General features: G+C 47.2%; 1 protein-coding gene across 1 annotated transcript; it reads left to right on the forward strand.

Moving 5' to 3' along the window:
* Positions 1–1,918: 1,918 nt before the first annotated feature.
* Positions 1,919–25,649, forward strand: LIMD2 (LIM domain containing 2). Its single transcript, XM_056864741.1, has 5 exons — positions 1,919–1,941; positions 2,960–3,041; positions 3,547–3,591; positions 17,239–17,378; positions 25,484–25,649. Exons 1-5 carry the CDS (start codon positions 1,919–1,921, stop codon positions 25,641–25,643), a joined length of 450 nt encoding a protein of 149 aa, XP_056720719.1. The 3' UTR covers positions 25,644–25,649.
* Positions 25,650–27,571: the final 1,922 nt, after the last annotated feature.

Raw genomic sequence — 27,571 nt, forward strand, 5'->3', positions numbered from 1 at the left:
CTCCACAGAGACCTGCCCCCCTTGGTACTTTGCAAAACAACGTCTAAAAATAGTCTCCCCCATATCATTCACCATCACTGGAGCTCCCTGCTCTTTGTCAGAAGAGGTCTGCTGCGGAGCCCCCGTTACAGCAGACCTGGGATGTTTTTTGACTGGCGACTCCAAGCCTCTTCCTCCGAGGCTGATGAGCTGTCCTGGCCCAGCATTGGCACATTTGTAATCCGCGATCCCGTTGGATCGAGTTATGTAGTACACTGTTCCTCTCGGCTAGATGATGCGAGGTTGAGAGCGGAGGGTCCTTGTCTTCCGGGAGTCGCCCTCTTCCAATGCTCCTTGCCAAGCACGGAGCAGCCAGGGGACCCTCTGGCTGGGAAGGGCAAGCGACAGCGAAATGTCCCATTCCGCTGCAAACCAGGCGCGCCCCACTCTGAAAACATCTCGCTCTCTCTGCTGCCGGGGTGGCTGCCTTCCCTGGCTGGCTGGAGCCCCCTCTCAGGACTGCTCGCTTTGGCCACAGCCCCGAGTCGCATGCTTTGCGTTGTTTAGACAAGTTCAGTAATTGCTGGCAGTTTTCCACTTCCACCGCCAGCAGAATCCACCCCTCAAGATCAGGCAGGTTTCCTTGCATGAAAACCCAGTGGAGAATCTCTGAATTCAGTCCTTCACGGAAATACTGCACACGCGTGGCCTCGCTCCAATCCACAACTTTGCTTGCTAGCAAGTGGAACTCACTCGCATACTGCATCACCGACTTGGCACCCTGGCGAAGCTGTAGCAGAGCTGTCTTGGCCCGTGCACTCTGGTGCGGATCCTCAAAACACCGTCTGAGTGCAAACGTAAAGTCATCTAGGGTCCACAGCACACAGGAACAGAGGTCGTACTGCTGAACCATCCAGCTTGCTGCCTCTCCTTCCAGAAGCGAAGCTACTTACCGTACCCGACTCTCCTCCGAAGTGAAAGTGGGCCCCTGCTCTCTCATGAAACTGTCCACTTGTATCAAAAAGTAGGGGAGCTTCTCTCCTGAGCCGTCAAAGGAGGCTCGTAACTCACTCCGCGGAGGTGTGGGCGCCTGAGGTTGCTGAGGCAGTGGCACTTGCAGTTGCTGAGGAGGAGGCGGCTGAGCATGACGGATCTCGGCCACCTCTTGCCAAAGTCCCTCCAATAAGCCCCGCAGCGTAGCTACCTGCTTGACCAGTTCATGGTTTTGCTGCTGGAGACGTAGGTAGTCCTCATCCTTTTCTCGCCACTTCTGCGTGTGGCGCAGTCCCGTGCCCCTCAGAGGTGGTTCCTCAGAATCTCTCGTTGCTCCCATCCGAGAGCCGACTGTAAATTCCCAGTCCTCCTCCTCTGGCAAGGCGGAGCCCGCTCCCCGCTGGGTATTAACGTGTGGAGGCACCCACGGAGACTCCTGCCAGAGCCGCGGACAAATGTCCAGAAGTCGTGGCTGTCCCAATGGCAACTGGGGAACCTCCTCTGGCTTCTCCGGCTTAGGTTCCTTGTCCTTGGGATGTACCGGCTTTTGGTCAGGAACCAGCAGCCTCGTAGTATCGGCACTTCGGTGTCCGGAGCTTCACCCATGGTGTTGGGGAGAACACGGCACCGCAGCCCAAAAGATGATTACTGGCCTAATGTCAGGTTCAGGCGTCTGTCCCTAGCATCCCATGAGCAAACTCATCCAGGCAGGTAGCGCTGAAGCAGTAATACTTTATTAAGAGCAAAAAGATTAAAGAACTGACTGCCTACACGCAGGTGAGGCCAGTAATGGTGAATACAGGCAGATTACATGCTTAAGACACTACGGACTGGAAAAGTAAACATTGCTAGGCAACTCCAAGATAAGCAGTTCCCAGGAAGGCAGACTAAACATCACAGCTGCAGAATACAGGATGAGCGAAACTGTACACAGACGTCCAGAGGCATGAGAACCAAGGACGAAGTGTGGTCAGAACCTGGCCTAACTCATGTCAAGAGCCTTTGCTTCAGCTAAAAGGCAAAGGCCTGACATTACTAGTCTCTCCTCCCCATAGAGGGAAAGCATATTGTCCCTATTAAAGAGACCTACAACTTCACCCGGGAGGCCTAGGAAGGCCACAGGGGCCTGAAACCCTGGCAAAATGGGAGAAAGTATAATGAACATGTGGCGGTCGTTGCAGTGTCTGTTCCTAGAAATGGCTGCTTTTCATTTAAAGTTTTTCTCTTGAACATCCAGTTAGAGGATCTATATAACTTGAAAATTTGTATCCTGCATTTTGAATGTTCATCAGCCTCCTTAATGGGTCTTGCTGCTCTGTTTCTATGTTGTGTACAGAGCCTAGTGTTGATTAAAGTAGCAGTACTGTATGTCCTGCTATATTGTTAACCTTGGTTTGGTTGTCAGACTGCAGGGGGCTGCAAAGATTGAGCTTCACAGTTCAGTAAAGAGAGCAGGAAATAACAAGCCAACCACACGGGGAGCGGAAATGCATCAGAGCCATTTCTCAAGCAGACTGAAATTTTTTGGAGAACAGATGGTAGCACTGTACGGCAAGCGGCCCAAGTGGCAGAAAAAAGTCTCTCAGTGTGCCTGCCTCTTCTGAAGTCCTTGCAGGTGCGACAGTGTCTGGCATGGACTAGTGGTCAAGACCGAGAGAGGTGGGATGCTTTGGCTGTATCTGAAAGTTAAGTACTGGGAGGAGGAGAGGGAAGGTGGCTCGACAGAGCAAGGAGGGTAGAGTGATGTTGCGCAAGGCACAAAAAGGGAAGCTTGGAGAGAGAGATCAAAGAGCTGGTAGCTGAACTGGTGCAGAGCAAAGAGAGCAGGAATATTTAGATGACCCCCCAGTTCTGAAGGACTACAGTGATTAAAATCTCAGGTTATCCTGGGAAAGACTGTGGTGTTGTTCTGCTGCTGTTTTTTCCAGGTATTGAGAGACCCAGCTTAATCCATACCAACACAGAAGAACTAGCTAACCCAACACAGTGAAGAGCCTGGAAACCTGTGTGTGGAAAAATATAAAGCCATGTTCCAAGCCAAGGGTCCAGCCGGTACAACCTCCACTCATGTATGTATTGAAATCAGGGTTGCAAGTTGAATATGTTGCTGCTGTAAATGGGGAGAACAAGTGCCTCAGCATTTCTAAAAATCTATAACTGAGTGCACACATCCGTATGAAGGGGAAATTCAGGTGAAGGAGCTGGGGATGTCAAACAATAACCTCAAAATTCTAGGATCCTTTTTTTGGGGGGGGGAATTATGTGAAGTTAAACAGGTTTCACACTCCGTAGATGTGTCTCGAGTTTTAGAAAATTCCTACCATCAGAAGTAGAGCTTTTGCTTGTAGCAGTTCTGAGGCCAAAAATTGTTACCTAATGATCCAGGGAGGAAATCCAAAATCAAAGCTAAATATAAAATGTTAGAACATCAAGCTGCAGTAGCAAAACTTGAGGTGTTGTGATCCTGCCCAGTCCCCTATCTGTGTTCATTATTCATCAAGGTGAGATATTGCATAGGCTTTACAGAGCGGGGTTCTCATTCCTCTTCACCTCACCTCTTTAATTTCTTTTTAGGAGGCAAAAAGTGACTCCGGAACATCCACAGTGCAGAGATCCAAGGTAATCAACTTTATTTTCTGGCGTTAACATTTTTCTGAAAAGGACCAGGTAAATAAAGACTCTATTAGTGTGTCTCAGTATCTGGCATTAGTCAGGTTTCTGAATGGCTCAGTGGGCTATGCTGAACCAGCGAAGGAACGAACAAACTCCAGCTTATTGTGGCACAATGAGAAGCATACCATACAAATACAGCAAAATATCCTGTTGAGAGGGAAACTGAGAATTCCCAAGGCTGACACAGAACCAAAAAAAGTAGCACAGAATGCATGAGAGAGGAACTTTGTTTCCAGTCAGCAAATGACTGAACATGTACTTCAGAAAAAAAGAATTTATCACAGTGGAGAGAAGAACAGTGCCTTGCCCACGAAGGAACCAAAAACCACCGGTCTCCTCTTGCATCCCTTGGCTTGGTTCTTGAGGGCTGTTGTGGCAAGGGCATTTCTTACTTCCTAGCTTTCCAGGGTGGTTTGTAAGCCTTTGTATATCTCAGCCTGGTATTGCTTCTTGTCCCACACCGGTAACTGGGTGTTTTTAGGTCTTGCTGTGCCTTCGCAAACAGCCTTCCAGCACATTCACAAGTGTCCGCAGGCACACCACCTGCTGCCTGTCTGTGCTCGGGTGCTGAGGGGAGGTGGCTCCCCCACCCAATCACTCCTTTAAGGCTGTGTTTGAGAGATTTGTCTCTTAAAGCAGGACAGCCTGTCACTATAGGGCTGCTGGGGAAATGCAGGTACCCACCCATTGCCTTTATTCAACAGGCCCTTTCTCTTGTACAACCACAAGCTCACCTTCTGGATTACAACCTGATTTGTGGGGAGTGAATTGAGAGGATCCTTAATGAGAATTCTGAACCAGGAAGCAGTGAGAGAGACAGCACTGTTACGCCAAGCACAGGGGTCTCCTTTATTAGGGGAAATTAGCTGGAGACTAGATAGAGCTATGCGAGAGGCTGGTGTGGGGATCTTTTAACCAGTTCTGCCCCAGGTGAGCGAACCAGTAGAGTAGAGCCAACCCAATAACAAGGAAACTTTTATGAATTTTAATGATTTTATTAAATAGGTAATCAAATAAGGTAAACACACACACACAATTCCCAACATTCACAGAACTAAGAAAGTAATGGTTTGAGATTCCCAAGTGGGCTATAGTTACCTTCCTGCAGAAGTGGGATCCAGAATGAACTCTGCAAGAGGGGAAGGGGAAAAGGACTGCACACCAGGTGTAGGGCTCACATCTTGTGAAATTGGCAGCCACCTACTGTGGCAAAATGGGGATATATTTATACCCAAGGAGGGGAGGAGGAGCAGGTATGGACTCCCTGCAGTTGGCAACACCCGGTAATGGTTGAGAATGACTGGTCATTGCCACTCAAACAAAGGTTTGGTTGCTTTTCTAAGACAGGAGCTAAGCAATATAGAGAATAGAGGTTTGATTCTGGACACCTCCCTTTCTTTGGAGGCCCAGGTAAAAAATACTGCAAGGATGGGGTTTTTCCATCTTTATCAAGCCTGGCAGCTGATGCCCTATCTGTCCTGCTCTGATTTAGCCACAGCGATCTGTGCAATGGTCACCTCAATCTGTGCAATGGACTACTGTGCACAGCGATCTGTGCAATGGACTACTGTAACTCACTCTATCCAGGGCTACCCTTGAAGTTGCTCTGGAAATTACATCTGGTCCAGAATGCCACAGCATGGGTCCCTACCCCATGGAAAGCATACATACAACTAGTGCTCTGCTAGCTGCACTGGTTTCAGATTGAGCCCCGGATGAAATTCAAGGTTTTGGTATTAACCTTTAAAGCCCTAAATGGTGTGGGACCTGCATATCTGTGGGACCGCCTCTCCTGCTATACTCCCCAGAGGGCCTTACACTCAACTGGAAACAACTCTCTGATGATCCCTGGCCCCAGAACTATCTGGCTGTCCTCAACCAAAGCCAAGCCAAAAGGCCTTTGCCTTGTGGAACTCTCTGTCGAGTGACACTTGTTCCCTGCAGGACCTGGCTCAGTTCTGCAAGGCCTGTAAGACGCAGATGTTCTGCCAGGCCTTTGGTTGAGGGCAGCAATGGCTCTGCTTACTAGCTGACCTCCCTTCCCCACTTCTGCTTGTTTCCTTTCCCCCCCCTTTCCCCTTTTTTCCTTCCCACTGGACTCTACTGGATAGGTTAGGCCTCTCCCCATCCTTTTTTTGGGTCTCCCCCTTATTATCTTCCTGGTCCAACATTTACCTATATTAGTGATGACTCATATGCCAATAAAGATGTTCTTGTAGTAGTAGTGATGACTCCCCCTCTTGAATGTTAGTTTAAATTATATGTGAGGTGGGTGTGTAGTTTAGGGCACCATTTTTTGTTAGATTGGGATGGTATGATTTTAAATGTTAATGGTTGTTATATATTTTAATTTTTATCTATTGAATCTATTGATTGATTGATTGTTTTGTTAGCTATTGTGGTAAGCTACCCTGACCCCAACTTTGCTGGGAGAGGGCAGGATATAAATATAAAATAAAAATAAAAGATTAAGTCTAAGATGTAAACTTTTTCATGTGTTGGGCCCATCATGACTTGAGAGAGACCCTTGACTAAGAAGCTACAAAATCCTAGCTTGTCCTGGCAAGAAACCTCAGCATGTATGTTGAAGTCATATTGATATTCTGATGTGAATAAGCAATATGACAGTGAAATTCTGTAAACTGACTGGGAAGAATGAGGTTATCCTCATTTGGCCTTCAGGGGATTATCAAATCTCAGTGAACTGGCTCAATGGGTAAGATCTCAGCCCAGCAGAAAGGGGCCTCAAAACTTGGATGGTCAGAACAATACAAGGGAGGCTTGTGGACGACAACAAAGTACAGAGGTTCTGTCCCCCTGTTCTGTTCGTGGGAGTGGAGGGAGCCGGTGCTCTCACCTGGCACTGGCCTCTGGCGTGTTTTCTGCGGCCTCTTGTGCTGCTGCTTACTAGAATTCTCAGGGTGTGCGGGGCCGAAGTAATCCTAGTGGCCTCCCATGACCCACACAGGCTTCAGTTCTCAGACATTGTCTAATGGGATAGTCTACCACCTCCTCACTCCTATATCCAGTCCCAGTTTTGCCCTGCTTCTCTGGAGGCACTGAGCAAAGATCACTAGAACAGTGTGGATGCCCTAAAGCTGTCACCAATACTATCTTTAATCTTATCAACTTACAGGGACTCGACAGGTTACATACCCAAAACATTCTGGAAGGCAATAGAAAAGAGCAGGGGTCCAGTAGCACCTTAAAGTCTTTAAGGTGCTACTGGACTCTTGCTCTTTTCTACTGCTATTGACAGATGAACCTGGCTACCCACCGTGTTCTATTCTGGAAGGCATTGATTCGTTTTGAAATCGGCGTTTGACTCAATCCCAAGATCCATTCTCTGGGAAAAGCTAAGCGCTTCTATGATAGACAGACGGCTTCTGTTTCTGATTCGAGCCCTATATGAAAGAACCACAATACGGGTAAGATGTAACCATCAAGGGCAGCTAACTGATCCCATTGTAACAAGGAAGGGGGTCAAACAGGGCTGCATACTAGCGCCATTATTGTTCAATTTTTACATCAACGATATGGCAGCATATTTAAACAAGCAAGAGCTGCACCCCCCAAAACTGGTGGATAGGCACATTCCCCTGTTACTATATGCAGACGATGCCATTCTTCTTTCTAGAACATCTATTGGCATCAGGAGGGCATTGCGCCTGCTTGCGATCTATTGCACTGACAATCAACTAGAGGTTAATTACTCAAAAACTAAAGTAATGGTCTTTGCCAATAAACCAAAACTGCACTCCTGGAGTCTGAATGGGATTAAGATAGAGCAGGTACACTGCTATAAATACCTGGGTGTGGTCTTTCAGGCAACAGGATTAAGGAATTCTCACATAGCCCATGTCTCCGCCAATGCCCAAAAAAGTGCCGCAGCTATATTAAAATTTTTCTGGACAAAGGGAGGACGCTCGGTAACAGCTGCTGTTAAGTTATATAAAGCCAAAACCCTTTCCCAAATGTTATATGGGGGGCCGCTTATTAACACAGCATATTACTCCAGGTTGGAGAAAATCCAATCCAAATTCCTGAGGGCTGTACTACAAGTCCCTCCCAGTGTATCTAATGCTGCAATTCGAATGCAGACAGGGGAAGTAACGATTGAAGCAAGGATGTGGATTGTCTCGATCTCCTATTGGCTCAAAATAGCTTCACGTCCCAAAGGACTTGGTAACTTAATTTTATATGACACTTTTGTTTCCCCCTGGTTGAAAAATCTGATGAAAAAACTAGGCTACTATGGTCTCTCACAATATCTGCTCCTATCAATGGACTATCCACAGGCCAGAGCCCTGATCAGGCAAAGAGTTCTGGACGTGGAAAGGCAGCATGACCTAAGTAGAATCAACATGGCATTTAGAATTTAAACCTTTAAATTTGAGGTAAATGGATTCAGTATGCAGCTGCACTTGCCAAGGATATCATCCAGGCAGGCTTGCCACGAATGTCATTTACCAACACTCAACCTTCCTCAGCTGCTGAAGACACCATTTCCCCTGGGCCAGAGGTAGCTCCCTGTCAGTCTGAGATCTAAAAGCCCCTGTGAGGGTCTGGTATTCTTTGTTTCCCTTCCCCACTTTGTTCTTTGCCTATCTCTTTGAACTCGTAAAAGCAGTTCACACCTCCCCGCAACCCGGCGCCTCTGCTGTCCTTCCCAGGTGCCCTCCCCTGCCGCGCTTCCTGCGAGCACTCCCTCAGGCCGAGTCCGGCCTTGAAGATCTGATAGCCCTAGCAGCCTCGCTGGGACCCGTTTGATGTTTTGTATTGCACCAATCTATCTTGTAACTTCCCATAACATCAGTGTGAACCCCAGTGCCCTGGAATAGATATATTTTGTAGCCCGGCTATGCCAATTCACTTGCAACTTTGAATCCGTGTCTGTCTCATCTGTCTGAAGCCTTCAATAAATCTATTGTTTCTGCTTTCAAGCCTGAGCAGTGATTTTGCGAAGTTAGCCCAGGGAGTTGGGAACTCTCACATTAAGTTGCAAGTCTCTGCCTTGTCGCTTTGCAGCTGTACCTTAAGGGACTGTAATGCCAGGCGACGGGGATCCCTCTTCTCCCCCGGGTTCACCGGAGAAACCCGAGGTCCCGGAAAAACCGGACCCAAAGGAGGAGGATGTCAGGCGGAAGGTGCCCGGTGCCCCACACCCGGGACCGGACTTGGGTACGAAGCCCAAGAACACCTTTAACTCCTGGCTGGACTCTCCTAAGGGCTGGTCGCTTTCCCGGACTGAGGCGAAGCATCGCCGTCTGGGGTTGTCCGGTACGGGACTCGTGGACGACCCCGCGCGTAGGGAAGTCCTGATGGACGAGGAACGGAGACAATGGCAGGAGGAACGCCAAACCATGCTGGAGCGGATGGATGCCATGTAAACCGTGATGGGTGAGATGGCAGCCGCCATGGACGCACTGAAGGTACGGCCTCCCCCCGGCAACCTTCCGGATGGAACGCCGGCGACTCCTCCCGCTCCTCCCAGCGCTCCGGCCCGCCGTGACCTGAAGATCACGTACGATGGGTCGGGGGATCAGTTAACTTTCTTTATGGTCCAAGTGGATATTTTTATGAGGGAACAGGCCCGGACCTTCACCTCGGAAGAGTCCCAGGTCCAGTATGTGGCCTCCCTCCTGCAAGGCGAAGCGGCAGCGTGGATGGTGTTACAGTACGAACTCCGCTCCCCTGTGCTGCGGAATCTGGATGAGTTTATGGTCGCGCTCCGCAACAGGTTCGAGGACCCAAACCTGGGGGAGCGGGCTAAGGCCACTCTGATGCAACTGCGCCAAGGGACTAAGTCGGTGGCGCAGTATGCGAGTGAATTCCAGTCTCTGTCGAGCAGAATTCTAGACTGGAGCGAAGCTACCCGGGTGCAGTGCTTCAGAGAGGGGCTAAACCCGGACCTGCAACATTGGGCCTTCATGCAAGGCAACCCCCCGGACGTCGAGGGCTGGGTGCGCCACGCCGCCGACATCGAAAATCGGAAACAACTCTTGACCCTGTCCAGACAACGCACCGGCCGCGACGCTAAGCCGAAAGGGGACAGGCCGGGTGGCATCAAGGATTCCCGTACCCCGGGGGTCCCCTCGACGGCCGAACGCCGCAAGCGTTTTGAAACCGGGGTGTGCTTGGTGTGCGGTGGCAAGGGCCATTTTGCCTCGCAATGCCCGTCCCGCTCCGGACGCCCGGCTACCCCTCGCCCAGCCCCGGCCGAACTGGAGAAGACCCCGACGGAAGGCCAACCTCGACGCCGCAGCGGCACTCCAGGACGCCGGAGCGCACCCACCACCCTACACGCGAGCGCTCAAGAGGACGCCTCCATCTCCACTGGTCCATCGGGACCTCGGATTACAAATGCAGCTTTTGACTCGGCCGAGTCACGGATTACAACTACCACGTCTCCTTCATCCAGTGAGGAGGAAGAGTGGGAGATACCGGCAAAAAACGCCGTCGGTCTGCTGTAAGGGGGGCTCCTCAGCAGACCGCTCCCGTTGTTGTGCAAGGAGCTCCACCGATGGTAAGCGCCCAAAAGGACAATGTGTATATTCAGGCACACCTCTCGCTGCCCAAGGGGGGTCCAGTTTTAGAATTTCCCGCCTTGGTAGACTCCGGGTGCGCCCGCACTTTGATTAGCGAGGAAGCCGCCAAAAAGTTAGGCGTCCGGCGCAAACTACTCCCAGGTCCCCTCCGCTTTTCCCAGATGGACGGTAGCGACTTTAAGAAGGGACCTGTTACTCACTGTACCGCTGTGGTGATTATGGCTGTGGGGGAACATTGGGAACGCTTATATTTTACTATTGCCCCCATAGTTGCCCCCATAGTTTTGGGGATGAATTGGTTACAGGGGCATAATCCCTCAATCGACTGGGTCAAGCGAACCCTCACGTTCCCGGAGGACCCTTGCGGGGCGCACGACAAGGACCGAGTGCTTTGCACCCCGGCCGCCGCATTGGTGTGATCCACCCCCCAAGTCGCCCCTCCACCCCGCCTTCCCGCGGAATATTCCCAGTTCGCGGATGTATTTGATGTGAGGGAATGTGACGAATTGCCCCCGCACCGGGACACTGATTGTGCTATTGAAATTGTGGGGGAAGGCAAGTTGTCCAAAGGGAAGGTTTACCCCATGAGTCCCAACGAAAAGGCGGTGCTGCGGGACTACCTGGACACCAACCTGGCGAGGGGCTTCATTCGCCCCTCCAAAGCCCCGTACTCCGCCCCCGCCTTCTTCGTTAAGAAAAAAACGGGGGACTTAAGACTGTGCATTGACTTTCGTAGACTGAACGCAGTCACCCAGTCTAACGCTTACCCCCTCCCTCTCATTCCAGACCTTCTTGCGCAACTAAAAGAGGGCCGAATCTTCACTAAACTGGATTTGGTAGAAGCCTACCACCGCATCCGCATTAAGGAGGGGACGAACCCAAGACGGCCTTTTCCAGCTGTTTTGGAATGTTTGAGTACCTTGTTATGCCTTTCGGACTTTCAGGGTCCCCGAGTGTTTTTATGCAATTAATCAATGAGGTTTTGCATGATTTGTTGTTTCGGGGGGTGGTGGTATTTCTAGATGACATTCTCATTTATTCTGAAACCATGGAGGAACACATTAGGTTGGTTCGCGAGGTCCTCCAACGCTTGCGGGAACACAAGCTGTATGCCAAAGTATCCAAATGCGAATTTCACCAGCCCTCCATCACCTTCCTGGGTTACGTAATTTCCCACCAGGGCTTGGAAATGGACCCCGAAAAGGTTCAAGCCGTGCGGGATTGGGAACCCCCCACCACACGCCGCCACCTACAGCAGTTTTTGGGGTTTGCCAATTTCTACCGCAACTTCATCCCCAATTTCGCGCAGATGGCCCTCCCCCTCACTTCCCTTTTGCGTACCAAGGGGAAGGGAGCGAGCGCCGCTCTGCCCTCGGCCCGTTTGCAGTGGTCTCTTCCCTGTCAGCAGGCGTTTGACGAGCTTAAATTGCTTTTTTCGTCAGAGCCGGTTTTAGCCCACCCGGACTGCACCAAACCTTTCGTGGTTCAGGTGGACGCCTCCGACGTGGCCATGGGGGGGGCTCTACTGCAAAGGGACGGGGAAGGGAAGTTGCGACCATGCGCCTACTTCTCCAAAAAATTCTCCCAATCGGAAATCAATTGGGCTATTTGGGAGAAGGAGGCGGCAGCGGTAAAACATGCCCTCACCATCTGGAGGCATTTCTTGGAGGGGGCCGAATTTCCGTTTGAGGTGTGTACCGATCACAAGAATTTGGAGGCCCTCAAAGGGGCTAGGAAACTCAACGCCAAACAAATTCGGTGGGCCCAGTTTTTCGCCAAATTCCGCTTCACCCTCAAGCATGTCCCCGGAAAGGAAAATGCCCTGGCGGATGCCCTGTCCCGGCTTCCCCAGTACCGCAATGATTTTGACCGCCCCGTGGACTCCCTTTTCACCCCAGAACAACGAGGGGAAATCCCGGGACTCGCTGTCACTACCCGGTCGCAAGCCCGTCTGCCAGAGAATCCCATGCTCAAGGGTATCCCAGAGGCCTTTCAGCAAAGGCTCTGGGACGCATCCCGGCAGGAGATGGAGCAGCAGATTCTCCCTACGGGCATGGAGCAAAGGGACTCCTGGTGGGTACAGGGGGGAAAACTCTACGTCCCAACTTCTCTCCGCAAGGAAGTTCTGGGACTGGTCCACGGGGCCAAACTGGCAGGTCATTTTGGTTTCGTTAAAACACTGCACCTGGTGAGAAGACAATTTTGGTGGCCAGGTATGAGAGCCGATGTAGAATTGTACGTGCGCAGCTGCCCCATCTGCGCTACGGCCAAGAAAAGAATGGGAAAACCCCCTGGACTGTTAAAACCCCTGGAGAGCCCCACCCGACCCTGGGAGGTGATCGCCATGGACTTTATCACCGACCTACCTCCCAGCCGGGGTAAAACGGTTCTATGGGTGATCACGGACCTTTTCTCCAAACAGGTCCACTTCGTTCCCTGCGCCGGACTCCCCTCGGCCCAGGGATTGGCCAAGTTGTTTGTCACTCATGTCCTCAGACTACACTCGGTCCCTAGGAAGGTCCTCTCCGACAGGGGGGTCCAGTTTGTCGCCAAATTCTGGCGAGCCTTCCTAAAATTGATGGGGGTGGAAGAACAGGGTCTCTCCTCAGCTTACCACCCCCAGACCGATGGTCAGACGGAACGGGTAAATGCAGTGGTCGAATGTTACCTCCGTTGTTATGTCAATTACCACCAAGACGATTGGGTGGATCTGCTGCCGTTTGCTGAATACGCCTATAACAATGCCCCCCACTCCTCCACAGGTTTCAGTCCTTTCCGCGTAGTGTACGGAACGGAATTTGGTCCTTTTGGTTCCGCTCCCGTCACCCCGGAGCTCGAAACAGTCCCCGAGGTCCAGGAGTGGGCACGAGTAGTCCAGTCTACCTGGCCCTGGTTGCTCAAAAATCTCGAACGTGCCAAAAGCAAGTACAAGGAACAAGCCGACAAACATCGATCCCCGGGCTGGGAACTCAAGGTGGGGGGGCAGGTCTATCTCTCCACTAAGAACCTGCGCTCCCTCCGACCCTGCAAAAAACTCAACGATCGATATGTGGGCCCTTTTCCCATTTCCCGGGTGATCAATGAAGTCACTGTGGAACTCGAACTCCCAAAGACCCTTAAGGGCGTCCATCCCGTCTTTCATATAAGTCTCCTCAAACCATACGTTGCTGCCCCCCAGTTCCACCCCCCTCCGAAACCTGAGGTTCCTACGGTGGTGGGAGGGGACACCCATCTGGAAGTGTCTAAAGTGTTGGACTCCAAATGGAAAAAGGGGAAATTGTTCTATTTTGTCCGATGGAAACATCTGGGACCTGCACACGATGAATGGGTGGCAGCCCCACACATGGCGGCCCCCCACCTGGTACAAGATTTCCACACCGCCTATCCCGATAAGCCCCGTCCTCCTGACCTTGCGGGAGGGGGGCCTTAAGGGGGGCAGAATGTGAGGGTCTGGTATTCTTTGTTTCCCTTCCCCACTTTGTTCTTTGCCTATCTCTTTGAACTCGTAAAAGCAGTTCACACCTCCCCGCAACCCGGCGCCTCTGCTGTCCTTCCCAGGTGCCCTCCCCTGCCGCGCTTCCTGCGAGCACTCCCTCAGGCCGAGTCCGGCCTTGAAGATCTGATAGCCCTAGCAGCCTCGCTGGGACCCGTTTGATGTTTTGTATTGCACCAATCTATCTTGTAACTTCCCATAACATCAGTGTGAACCCCAGTGCCCTGGAATAGATATATTTTGTAGCCCGGCTATGCCAATTCACTTGCAACTTTGAATCCGTGTCTGTCTCATCTGTCTGAAGCCTTCAATAAATCTATTGTTTCTGCTTTCAAGCCTGAGCAGTGATTTTGCGAAGTTAGCCCAGGGAGTTGGGAACTCTCACAGCCCCATCACTTGACTAACCATCTCTTCTCCTCATCCAAGACGGCTGAAGGGAGTGCGTTACAACGCATCAGGGTGAAAGCCCTGCTGTATTCTGGACTATCTAAGTGGGAAAGGTAAGACATCGGGACCACGTTGGTAAGAGTGCTGCAATTGTAGTGCTGCAATTTCACCCTGATGCGTTGTAACGCACTCCCTTCAGCCGTCTTGGAAGGGAGATACAAAAAGATACCATATGCAGGACGATTATGCCCCTGCTCTGATGGGAGTACTGAGACCCTCGAGCACATTGTGTTTGAATGCAAAATCTACAACAAGATACGAGAAGCCATTCTTTCTGTATTATCGGACCTCCCAGGGCGATCCAGAGCCTTTAGTCTTTCTAACATGCTCTCAGACAAGGATATGGAGATAACTTTTAAAGTGGCCAAATTTGGGTGGCAAGCAATGAGGACCAGGCGTGCATGGGTCGAACTTAATGGTTGAGTGATTTTATATTTATATTTATACTAATTCCAAACATGTAATATTTTTAATTAAGCGCTTAACGGCTTTTATGAGTGAGAGATTGTAAGATGTTATAGGGGCTCACACTTGATGCACTTTTATATGTGTTATGTTCTGTTTGTATATCTGGTATGTTTTTATGCTGGTCTTGGACCGTATTAAACTCTCTTTGTACTTTGGATTCGTTTACTGGCATATGCCCAAACACGTCACTCTTCAATAAACGGAAGTTAAAGAAGCATTGGCATTCCTACAATCAGGGCTGGTCCAAGGTCTTCATCCAAACACTTCAAAATGCCAGGTGTTAGATTAGCGTCACCAAATTTCAAGTTCTACCATCAAGCCGCAACACTGCTCGCTCTGTTGGATTGGATACTTCAGCCGGAGGATAGGAAAATCAGATTTGAGAAAGCAGATTTGGACCAAGGACTTCACTCACTATATGGAACAATGTCCAATCAGAAAATACAGAAATGAAAATCAGAGATACCAACCTTAGAGAACAGCTATTAAAGATATGGAATCAACTCAAGAGAACTCTCAGCCCATCCCCTCCAATTATAATGTCACCTATGGAAGCATATTTAGACTCAACTGCAAGAAAAAGTAATGATTACTTAACATATAAAGACTTAATTTTTCAGAATGCCAAAATAAAAACACTATAGGAATTACAAAGCGAAAACAGGAGGATCTCCTGGTTCATATACTACAAAATAATATACAGCCTGAAGGCGGACAGTTATAACAAAGGACACATAAGAAAATTGACTGATTTTGAACAAACATTAACTAAATCATAAGAGCATCTGCTTTCAAATATATATATAAAATTTTATTAGCACTGGAAACAGCATCAGAACAATTAAATGGATGCAAAATTTTGGCAAAATGGTTTCAATGGAAATCTGGGAAAAATTGTGGACGATTGGAGTTACATTCTCTTCTTCACAGGCGATCAGAGAAAATTGGTATGAAATGTTTTATAGGTGGCATTTTTCTCCAAAAGATCTTCAAAAGATGTTCAAAACTAACCAAGCAAACTGCTGGAAATGTTCTGAAATGGATGGGACTTTCTTTCACCAATGATGGATGTGCAAAAATAGCCACCAGTTTTGGAAAACGATACACAAGGCAATCCAAGATATTCTTCAAATACATTTTGAACTAAATCCCAAATTTATGTTATTGGGAATCATTCCAACACAGATAACTCCAGTTCAAAGAGATTTTTTTCTATACACAACTACTGCGGCGAGAATATTGTATGCATCGTACTGGAAACCCCCCAAGATCCCAACAAAAAGTCAATGGATTCAAAAAGTATTCGATTTCGCTTCAATTGCAAAACTAACTTGTTTGATAAAGAAACAACCATTAGATGACATTTGGGGCAAATGGAAACCCTTTTATGATAAATATACACAAGGATGTAATTAAATATTTACATCAACTGGTCGATGAGATTGCAAATCAAAGTTAGAAATGTTAAAATTATATGCATGATTGCGACAAAGCTATAGTGTATATTAGTTTAAGTATTGATAGGATTGATTATTTTAGTTGCTATGAGTGCTAATAACAAATGTATTGAATATACTTGGACACAGAAACCAACTTTTAACTTTTTTCCCTTCCCACTTCCCTTTTTATTCTGTATCCTAAAAACTCAATAAAAACTTTGGGGGGGGGGAATGCCAGGTGTTCAGTGCTCCCAAGGACACATCATCTTTCTCTTCCCATCCACTTCTTAAGAAGTGCTTCTTGGTTACATCTGCCAGGCATTCATAGGGATCCGTGATGGGGTCTCCACAAGGTCCTCTGAGTCTTACCCAAGGCTCTGTTTGGAATCCTGCGCCCTGTCACCACTCTTTACAACCTGTCATCTAAATCCACCTTCCTACATCCATTATATCAGCCAGGTGGGTCTTGGACCTTTATACTTTATCTATTTGAAGACAACTTTCTTCCTTTCTACAAGATCAAATGATAGTAAGGACCAACTTGGACAAGGTAGAGGTTTTTCACATCATCTGATGCTTTTAAATTGAAAATGTCTGCATTTGAGATTGGGACCTTCTGCAGGCAAACCAAACATTCTAGCACTCAGCTACTCAGCCTGGTTAACTGGCATGCTGGCCAATGACTAGGGCAGGCACTGTGGAAAAGTTTTGCTAACCAGCATATTTGGCTAACTGGCAACCTGGCTTTTTACTGTATTAGCATTTCTTAACCATCTAGAAACTGCTTTACAATTCTTATCTTAGTTGACTTCTGCTACTGAATTTAAATTTACTTTATGGATAAATTGCTATGTAACTGTTTCTAATAGGGCCTGTATCCTGTTTTTGTGAAATTTTGTTTCTGGCTCTTTGATAGAAGCAACAGCAAAGCAAGGCTCCAACTATAGTTACTCAAAGTTCCATTATTTTTCCCTTTGCATTTTTCATACAAACCATCCTGGGGCAGGCTGAGTCATGGTATAGTGATGCATTGTAAACTTTGCATTGCTTAGGAATGCCTTGTTGTGTATATGTTGTTCTTGCCATTCTGTGTACTGTGGTTTTAGCCATTAGGAGAAAGGCAGAACTAAGTGTTCAAATAAATAGTGTCTATTGTGATACTTTCAGCCCTTAACTCCTTTGTTTGTTTGTCACTCAGTCGTTCAGCTTGAAGGCCCAAGTGAAGGAGACATGCAGCGCCTGCCAGAAAACAGTCTATCCCATGGAGCGTCTGGTAGCTGATAAATTTGTTTTCCATACCGCCTGCTTTTGCTGCAAGCACTGCCATGCCAAGCTAAGGTGAGAGAGTCAGCAAAAGCTAAGTTTTGTGCCCTGAGAGAAGGGGATGGGGAGGGATGCCTGCTAGTTGGGCATTTGTTTCACACTCGTCTCCTCCTGTTTGGATTCATGTACCTAGTTTCACTCACCCCTTCTCAGCAACCAAACCAGAAACCAGGCCTAATCTGAGTGTTAGCCAAAGGGCCTAGGCAAGAAACCTTTTTTTTTTTTTAAATGAAATCTGCACTACTCTGTCATGCACAGGGGTGTGCCCAAGATGTGGCGCTGAGCCAGAAAACTAGCTTCCTTTTGATAGAGGCAGCTTCATAGTTTAGTCAGGGATCAGAAAAGGGAGTGAGTTAATTAGCTACCTTATTTAAAAACAACTGACAGTCTCCAAGGTGATTTACAGCACAATAAAGTCAATAATAGACCAATCAGAAAAAAATAAAAATCAATAAAATACAGTATTCTAGAACTATCACTTCCCTTGCCACCCCATTTCTTACTGATCTTGCTCAAAGGCCCTCTGGAAAAGGCAGGTCTTTGATCCTACCTTTAGGGAAGCTGTTCTTCTCAACTCCTGTGGGAAGAGTTCCAAAATTCCCTCCCCAGATTCCCACCAGCGGAACTTCTGTTAAGGCTGGTTCCCACCTGGGCAAGTCTTGGGTTGGCTGGTATGGGTGGAAGCAGTCCTTCAGGTACTCTGGACTGAAGCCATAAAGAACTCTGAAGGTCAAAAACAGCACCTTGATCAAAGCAACATTGTAGATTATATAACCCTGGCTTAATATGGTCTGTGCAGTGGATGCCAGAATTGAAGGCTTTAAGGGCAGCTCCCTATGGACCCCTTGACTACTCCAAGTCTGGATGTTACCAAGGTATGTGCAGCGATGGCCAGGTTAGCTTTCTCCTGGAAAGGTCATTGGTGCCAAACCAGTCTTTGCTTGTAAAAGTGTTTCATGCAACTGGACACGTGACTGCCTCAAGATAGCGTTGAATCTAGAAGTAGTGCCAACCTGAGCTACTTCAATGTCAGGGAGTGTAACTCCATCCAGGATCAGGAGAATCTCTGTTCCTGGATCAGCCTGAGCACTTCTGTCTTGTCTGAATTAAGTTTCAGATTATTAAATTCTCATTCAGTACTTTTCTGTTTCCAAACGTCTGTTTAACATTTTCACTGCCTCCTTGGATTTTGATGGAAAGGGGAGAGAAAGCTGTATATAGTCTGCATAGTGATGACATGGTGCTCCATATCTCCAGAGTCTCCCCAAAGTTTCAAGTAGGTGTTGAAAAGCACTGGGGACAAGGTTGGGCCTTGTGGTACTATGTTAGCCAGTGGCCATGGGACCAAGTAGAAGCTCCCGAGCATCACCTCCTCCTCTTGCCAGGAAGGCATGAAATCAACATCTCTCAGTCCCAGGTTAGCTAGGTGAATGAGAAGCACATCATAGCCAAAGCAGCTGAGAGGTCCAGGAGTACCAGCAAGGACACGCTCCACCTGTTGGTCGACCTGTTTAGATCACCTGACGATGACCAAGGAAAGTTTCTGTGCCGTAACTGGGTCTGCATCCAGATTGGAATGGATCTAGATACTAAGAGTCCTTGGAGTTCCATTCCAAGAATTTGCCCCCAAAAGAAAGATCTGTGAAGGATACCAGCCTAATGGGCAAGTGGCAGCATCCTATCTGTGTCCTCAGGCTGAGTTCACTGAAAAGTATCCATGTTCCAGGCAGAACCCCCAGGAACTGAATTCACTTTAACTGTCGTTAAAGCAGAGTCATGGTCAGGTTTTATCTGCAAAATGACCAGCAAATTGGTCATAATGAGCTACTGAGCATTCTGTTAATTGCTTCCAGGGGGGCAGCATGTAAAAGGCCCCTTACTACCTTAAACAGTGTCATCAGTTGGCTTTGCCCAGATGTCGCAGTGGTAGAGAAGTATCATTTTGTCACTGCCTTCCCTGCTCTATAGTAAGCTTTCAGAGGTGCTCTAACCTATGTTCAGATGGACTCAGACCAAGCTGGCCTCTACCGTCCGTCTAGTTGTATGTCAGATCCCCTAGTTCCACTGGGTACGAGGGGGCCAAATGAATTCAGCAAAAAGGTGAGAATGTTCAAGCACAATCACATCTGTTGCTTGTCAAGTCTCCTCATTCTAGAAATCTGTTAGGTGACTGCCTGCAATGTAAGTAGGAAAATAGCTCAGATTAGTAAGAAAACCATCCCTCTCTAGGGATGGACAATCCTATTGGGCCTCTGCCTCCACAGAGGCCTTGATTGAGCTGTGTTTAGCCAAACCAGGTTTGAGAGCACATACCTTTGCATTTTGTTTTCGCTTTAGCAACTGTGAGATAGCGGGGAGGTAGTTTTAGTTGTAAGCCTTCTTGAAGAGGGGGCATATACATATTCTACATAAATACGCCTCACTCTGACACCACCCCAAGATCACCTTGCTGCTTTCCCCCCTCCCTAAGATAGCCAGCAGACAGGGAGAGAATAGGCTTTATTCTGTCAAACTTAATTTACATATGGGGTGAGTTAAGACTGTACACACAACTGCTTAAAAGGTTTATTTTGTAGAACAACATGGCATTTAGAATTTAAACCCTTAAATTTGAGGTAAATGGATTCAGTATGCAGCTGCACTTGCCAAGGATATCATCCAGGCTGGCTTGCCACGAATGTCATTTACCAACACTCAACCTTCCTCAGCTGCTGAAGACACCATTTCCCCTGGGCCAGAAGTAGCTCCCTGTCAGTCTGAGATCTAAAAGCCCCATCACCTGACTAACCATCTCTTCTCCTCATCCTCCCCGTCTAATTGCTATTTTCTAACGTCATTTCCCGCCCTTTCTGTCATTTCCTGACTCTGTCCTTTACACCTCTCCTCTTGGCTCATGTACTTGTGAGTACATGCTTCCATCACAGTAGCTCCTTTCCCTTTCCCTTAGAAGCTCATTGATTCACAAGTCTTGAGCAGCAGAAAAAAGAATTGCATTCTTCGTTTTTTGGACGCAAGGGATAAAAGGACTGGGAAAATTTTTGCTACTGCCAAAGTAATCTTAGGATCATTATCCCTAAGCCAATAAAACAGAGATTCCAAAGTAGTATAGGGAGGTGTCTGATCCATAATTAGTGGCTTAATATAGTAATCCCTAATATTCTCAACAAAATTGGCATTCAAGCAGAATTAGGTTAGGTAGAGGTTGATTTTTCATTTTTGTGAGAAGGCTTATGTGTGGCAGCTGAAGCTGACTTCCTTTGATTGATTGGCTGATTATGTTCCGGACTGATTTGTGATAGGGTATGCTGTAATTTCTGAAACGGAGCAATTATATTGCCTTGTTCCTCATAAGGTAGGGAGCAAAATGATTTGAGGCGGTTTGTATGCACTAGAGCCGTGTTGGCGAACCTATGGCACGCGTGCCCGAGTGGGCACTCACAGCCCTCTCTGTGGGCACACACGGGTAACTTGAGGAGCCCCCCCCCCAAAAAAAACCCACTTAGCAAGCCGAGGAAGAGACCATCTCCGGGGTTGGCCCTTGGCAATCCTAAAGGGAAGCAGTCCAGCCCCTAAATCCTCCCGTGCTCCAGCCCGGCCATCCCCAGCAGCGGTGGCGGCGCTCTGAGCGGGGGGCTCGGCTGGGGCAGTTGTATCCGCCAGCGCCGCCGAGTCTGCGCCGCCGAGTCTGCGCAGGCGGCAGCGAGGTGCGGAAGGTGGCAAGCGGCCCGAGAGCGCCTGCTCGCCCTGTCCCGGATGGTGAAGGAGGCGACGGGGAAGGACTGGCTCCTCAGCCCCGGCTTTAAAGGAGCCGCGCACTCGGCTGCAGGCAGGCGCCGCTGAGAGGCCCGGGAGCGGGTGGAGGGGGCGGAGGGGGGAGGACGCTGCCGAGCGGCCGGTCTGCGGGGAGGAGGAGCGCCCACCCGGCTCCCAGGGAAGCGGCTCTGCAGCGTGGCCCGAGAACAACCCCGGAATGGGAGGGGCGCCTCTGAGCCTGTACAGCAGGGGTGGGGAACGTCAGGCCCGGGGGCCGTATAAGGCCCGCGAAGTCATTTGGTCTGGCCCTTCATGGGTCCTGGCAGATCTCTAGCTCAGAAGGATTTAAGACTGGCGATCTGCCCCCTCCCGCAGACAGGAATAGCCTCTATTCAAGGCAGATGTGAGTTTGTTTTGGCAAGAAAAGGAACTTTTCCCCCCCTTGCAGAAGAGTTGTTAGCTATGGAGCTGCTAGGACCGCCCAAGAAACTGTGTTAACCTTTTCCCACCCGGGCCATGGAGAAACGTATTCCCTCTGTACTACAAGAGGGCTGGGGGCGGAAGTGGCGAATGGCCCGCAAATAATGCTACAAATATCCAAATGGCCCTTGGCGGAAAAAAGGTTCCCCACCCCTGCTGTACAGAGTATGTCTGCTTCCTTGCATCAGAAGGGCTGCTTTGCTGGAGACTTGAGCCTAAGGAGGCTGTGATCCTATGCACGCTTAGGGTTTGGGCATGCATAGGATCAAGCTACCTGAGAGGCATGCTTGGGCTCTTCCTAGAGGTAATGCCTAGAGGTGTAAGCAAACTTGATCTGGGAGGGGGCAAATGTATTTCGCAGTGATCCAGTCTTCAGACATTTTGGGGAGGGGGCTGGTTTCCTATGAAATGCAGGTTCCTGCTGGTACCTCCTACCAATCTCCAGGCAGAACTTATTTAGCACCTCTGACTGCATTTCCACATCATGGGCCATGGGTTGAGCTATAGCAGTCATTGCAACTGAATTTCCCTATGTTGGACAAGCTAGTCCAGTCATGAATGTCTGGTGTATAATATCCAACCAGGTTTGGCTACAGGCTTTTTCACGGAGACAGTGTTTTTCTTTTAAGACAAAAGATGTTAGTGTATGAGTTGTTTTTTCTAAACAAAAACCTCAGTATTTAGGTTAAATTGCCTTGTTGGCACTTTGCAATAAATGAGTGGGTTTTGGGTTGCAGTTTGGGCACTCAGTCTCTAAAAGGTTCGCCATCACTGCACTAGAGCCAGCTGAGCATCCTTCAGGAGGGATGGCAAAGGAGGGAAAGTTTTAACTTCATCCATTAGATTAGCTCCATCACAGGCTATCTTATATAAGAAATCCAATTGATCAGCATCATCTTTCTTGGCTGGTGAAAATTCAATCTGTTTATCATTAGTAAAAAAAAAAAATCCACTCTTTTTGTGTGAGTCTTCTTTGCTACCTTCTGCTTGAACATTTCCCCCAAAGCGACAAGCGGAGTTACAAGTTGGATTATGGTAGCACTTCTGTGGGAAGATTCTATGGGAGCTAAACCAGTTTTGATTAGCCAGAATTTGAAAGGAATAGAAATATAGAAAGAGTCAAGCAACTTTCCTTAAGGGAACCTGGCATTTTTTCAAAATGTTTCACGTTAGCTTTCTTTGGTGATAGTTCAACCCTAAATGTTCTTTTATATGCCATTTATTATGCTAAGATATTACTCACCTCCTAAAAGGAAAAAATATACAAATTGTACATGTGTAAGAGGGCTTAGTGGAAAAAGAGGACAGAGTCTTTGTTGTTGTTGTTATTATTTAGGGAAGTAGGATGGCCTTCAGACAATTGTTTTTAAAACCAGTTTGCAGCGTAAGAAAAGAGGCTAATTGGCACCCAGGGAATTAACCTTATCATAAATTTTCTCCAGTTTCAGCTGTTAAGAATGTCTGTGAAGTCAGAAGGTCTAAACTATCTGACTGATCATCCCCCCCCCCCCATTTCCAAAGAATATAATTTCTTTGACAAAATCAGATCGTTACTAGAAATAGGATCTAAAATAGACTTTGCCTGCATACAGGGTCCACCTTGTCCATCTTCTCCCTCAGTAGCATCATTTTCTGGCCATTCATCCTGTAAAATATGAAATCTATTTGAGGCTTCAACTCCAAAAGTTTAAAATAGATATATATGTGTCTAACTTACCTTGTTTTGGAGAATTAATAGAATCGAAAGGACAACCCCTCTTCCTACCCATTCTAAACACCTGTTGTCATATATAATGTAAGCAATAAAGTAAATTTAAAAGATTAATTATTTAAGCAGTTAAAATTGTTGATTTAAAATAATAAAATGGCAGTAGACACTATAGAATAGGCAAACTATATTATAAAATTTAGAAGGCTTAAGAATAAACTACAAAGCCTATCACTATAACAGTGAGGGGAGGAATGCAGTTAATTTTAAAACAAACCAGTTAATGGGAAAGCAGGCAGGCTGACAAGTAGGGAGGAAACCTGAATCAAAACTTAAATTACTGCACGATAAAACATTTTTGATGACAGAGACATCGATAGATTATAAATTATAATTTGCAACCGAATATGCTACTTCCAACTGCCTAACTATGCCATTAACATATTTTCCAAAACCCCAGGCTCCCTTTAAAGTAAAAAAACCCAAAAAGTAAAATGAGTTTGAATAATATAAAAATTTGATAAAATTAGATTAATTAAATAATAAAATAGAATAAATAGAATTAATAAACAAAGTAAATTTAAAAAACAATTTTAAATTAATACATTATTTTAACAGAAAAATAAAGTAAAAAAACAAACAAAATAAAATAAAAACAAAGATACAAATAAAACTGCTTGTAAAGTGAAAAAAAATCTCCAAATATCTTAGAACTTTAAAATAAATGCCTGAAAGCCTCAAGAGCTCTAACAAGCCTCAAGAGTTTTCTCCCCACTCCCCACAGCAGCCTCTGAAGTTCTACTCGATAATGAGGATTAGACGGCCCCAGCTGCTCTTCTTCTTCTCTGCCGCAAATTAAGAGAGACCTTTTATACGCTGCAGTGGACACCGTGTTCTGCTGGCTGGGCACCCTCAACCATCATCCTAAGAAAAAATTTCACAATGCCATTTTCTTAGAGGAAATCCTGATTCATGAAATGCCCATAAATTCTCTTGACAAATGTGCTATCTTGGGGTGACACATACATATAACCATGGGGAAGAGATTGACTAAATTCAGGTTTGTCTTTTCTGTCACACATTTAGAAGGCAAAGTGTAAGGAAGATGTGGCTTTCCCCCCACTTCCTGTCTGACTGCTCTTGCGGTCGAAGTAGCTAACCCCCCCCCCCCAAATAACCTCCTGGTTTCACCACAACTATCTGTTGAACAGGATCCACTCCCTGGACCCCTTCTATGCACCTCAAAAATATTTGGATACTGATCCCTAGTACATTGCACGTACATTAGTCCAGTGGACATGAGTTCAACCAAATACCAGAGCCCAGATGGATCTCCCTGGCAAAAACCAAGGGAAATGTGTGCAGAAGTTTCTGTGTTCGGAGATTTGGAAAGGAATTGGCAAAGATCTTACCCATCCTTGACTGGGCTGCCACTGTTGATGGGCATCTGGCACTTTCTGAGAAGTGTACTTGGTGAAGGAAATGTTCACAAGGTTAGAAAATATGCAAAATATTACAGTGAGTGTAAGTGTACCATGATTATAACAAGTATCGCTGATAGAATTATGAGAATTCTTATTTTGTGGTGAGACGGTTCAGTGTAAAATAAGATATTGATGTACGTTTACCTTTACAGCAGGGATGGAGTGTGGAAGGGATAGCCTGATTCTCCCATGAAACTAATACTTTGCTTTTGATTGGGCTTTTGAGGGTTCAAAATACTTCATTAGGACATTCGAATGTCCCTTTTTCTCCTCAAAAGGACCCAAAGAAATTTCCAAAATACAAAAGAAGTAATTTAAACAATGCAGTGTAAACAAAACAAAGAAAAACACATCCTGGATGGGTTCTGGTTCAGAGGGTTGGCTAACTCAGACCCCCGATCCTGCAGCTTGTGCCTCTGGACATGTCCTGGCTAAGTACCTGCAAGCAGTGGAGAAAACAACCTCAGCCTCTGGAGTTTGCCGCTACTGCATGAAAACTGAAACTCAGAAGGGCTCTGAGGTAGATGGCGGTTGTCATCCCCACATTCAGGCAGAAGACTTGAGGCTGAGCCTGTGGCACCATAGAAGTTCTCATTCAGGGCTCGTCTGCTTTCCCACTAGTCCTTATTACTGGAGGAAGACTGTATGGCAGTAGTCCTCGTTGACTCTAACATGTGGCTCTTCCTTCCTTCCAGCCTGGGCAGTTACGCAGCTCTTCACGGGGAATTCTACTGCAAGCCACACTTCCAGCAGCTCTTCAAGAGCAAAGGCAACTACGACGAGGGCTTTGGGCGCAAGCAGCACAAGCAGCTCTGGTTGCAGAAAGAGGCACAAAATGGGGCCGAGACAGCTTGACCTGCCTGCTCCCCACTGTGAGGGCCTTGGCAGAGGGGCAGACTGAGCTGATGGGAAACACTGGAGGCTGCTGTGAGCAGGAAAGGCCAGTGGGTTGTGTGACTGGGGCCATGGTACACTGAACACCTGCTCTGTGGGTGGATCCAAGAAACCCCTCAAATGGTTGGGTAGTAGTGGAAACAGTGAAGAATTTGTGCAAATCGTGCAAGTATAGGCATGGGATGGGACTATCAGCATGGGTGATATACATGACGTCTATGTAGAATCTATCACTGGTACTACCCCTTGGCCAGGAGAACTCCCTGCCCCACCACTCATGCCATGGCACATATCCTTCACTGTCAGCACCCAACTTGGCAACCCATGCATTCAACCTTTCCACAAACCTGCTGAGGCAGCTAGATTTGAGGAGCTGAAAGGTTACTTTGTCTCTTGCCTTTGGATGTTGGTACAAATAGAACTTCTGGAAGGCTTTAGGCAAATAGCCTAAAAATGTTTGCAATCTTATTAATTCAATTTTAGAGGTTGCAACAGGTGACTTTTCATTCTGATTGTCTTGGATCCAGGAACCCTGCTTGCAGAAGGAAAGTTTACAATAGGGCAGGGAATATCTGCCCAAGGGTGTCATCGGAAGGCACACGATATAGCAAACTTGAAGTTCAGCAGGTCCCTGATCAGAGCCTGGGAGCTCTGCAAACATCATTTGGAACTCCTTGGGCTGTAAATGACACTCTAGCCACTGATGTGGTTAAAAACACGTGCTTTCACTTTTCTCCCTTGGCAAACAGACCTAGAGGAAGGGGTGTGTGTGTGTGTGTGGTATATAACATCTGGAATCTTCCCCTCCCCACGTGCAAAAGTGATGGTAAATTGGGCCAGAAAATACGACTCTAAACTTTGCATTCTCATTTACATCAGCTCAGCTCTGCCCAAATATTCAGCCTTAAGCCCTGGGGGGAAGCATTTGCTGGCTCTCTTATATTTGCCTTTTTGACTGGTATGTGATAGGCATGAATGTGTGCTATGGCTAGAGAGCCTCATGGTTTGCTCTTTTTTAAATATTATTTTTGTAATACAGTTTTTTTGAACTTTTCTTGCTACATGTTTTATTAAAAGGTTTGAGAATAAGGGGCAAGTTTGCAGTTGGGTAACAGATTTTTCCATATATCATGAAATACTGGCATGAATACAGCATGAAAGAAAAGCGATCAGATGTGTTAGTAAGTTCTAATTTTACCAAAGAACCTTTGAAAAGAGTTAAGATGTTTATAAATTCACTTGCGTACCGGTAAGCATGGACATTGTATGAACAGGTGCCTTCCTTAACTTCCATGCCATGTAAGGAGGAAACAGTCTATTGTACCACAGGAGGAGGTAAAGATAAAAGTAGAAAGAACAATTCAAGCATTATCAGAACACCAGATGTTACCTGCATGTAAATTCTGTTAGTTTTAAATGGAGCCTGTTGCAAAGGCCATGTGTGTCCCTAGACACTAACCCCAGTGGATATCTGTCCCCAGTTGTGTCTGTATTTTCATCTCTCACCCTTCAATCTTGTCTCCACTTGCAATGTGTGCCACTTCCTTAACCCAAACGGAAACACATATGGAAAACGGGTCAGCATGCTGCCTGAAGCCCATGGTGCGCTGGGTTTCATTGCTGCCCCCACTGCACAGAGGAAGAGAATTGGGGCTTGAAAGACCGAAGGCAACTGTAGGCAAGTCTCTGATTTTCCTTTTCAGGGTATGATAGCTGAACATGTGATAAACTCCCCATGTACTCAGTTGCATGTCATATTATGAGAGGCTGTGTAAGGAATATGCTTACTATTTAGACGGTACAGACTGTCATTTCCGTGCTTTTGATGCCAGGCTTTTTTGGCTGTGGGTATTTGGGGTGTGTGTGTGTTGTTGTTTTTTTGGTACAGG

The sequence above is a fragment of the Euleptes europaea genome, chromosome 18, assembly GCF_029931775.1.
Source record: "Euleptes europaea isolate rEulEur1 chromosome 18, rEulEur1.hap1, whole genome shotgun sequence".
Classification (NCBI taxonomy): Eukaryota; Metazoa; Chordata; class Lepidosauria; order Squamata; family Sphaerodactylidae; genus Euleptes; species Euleptes europaea.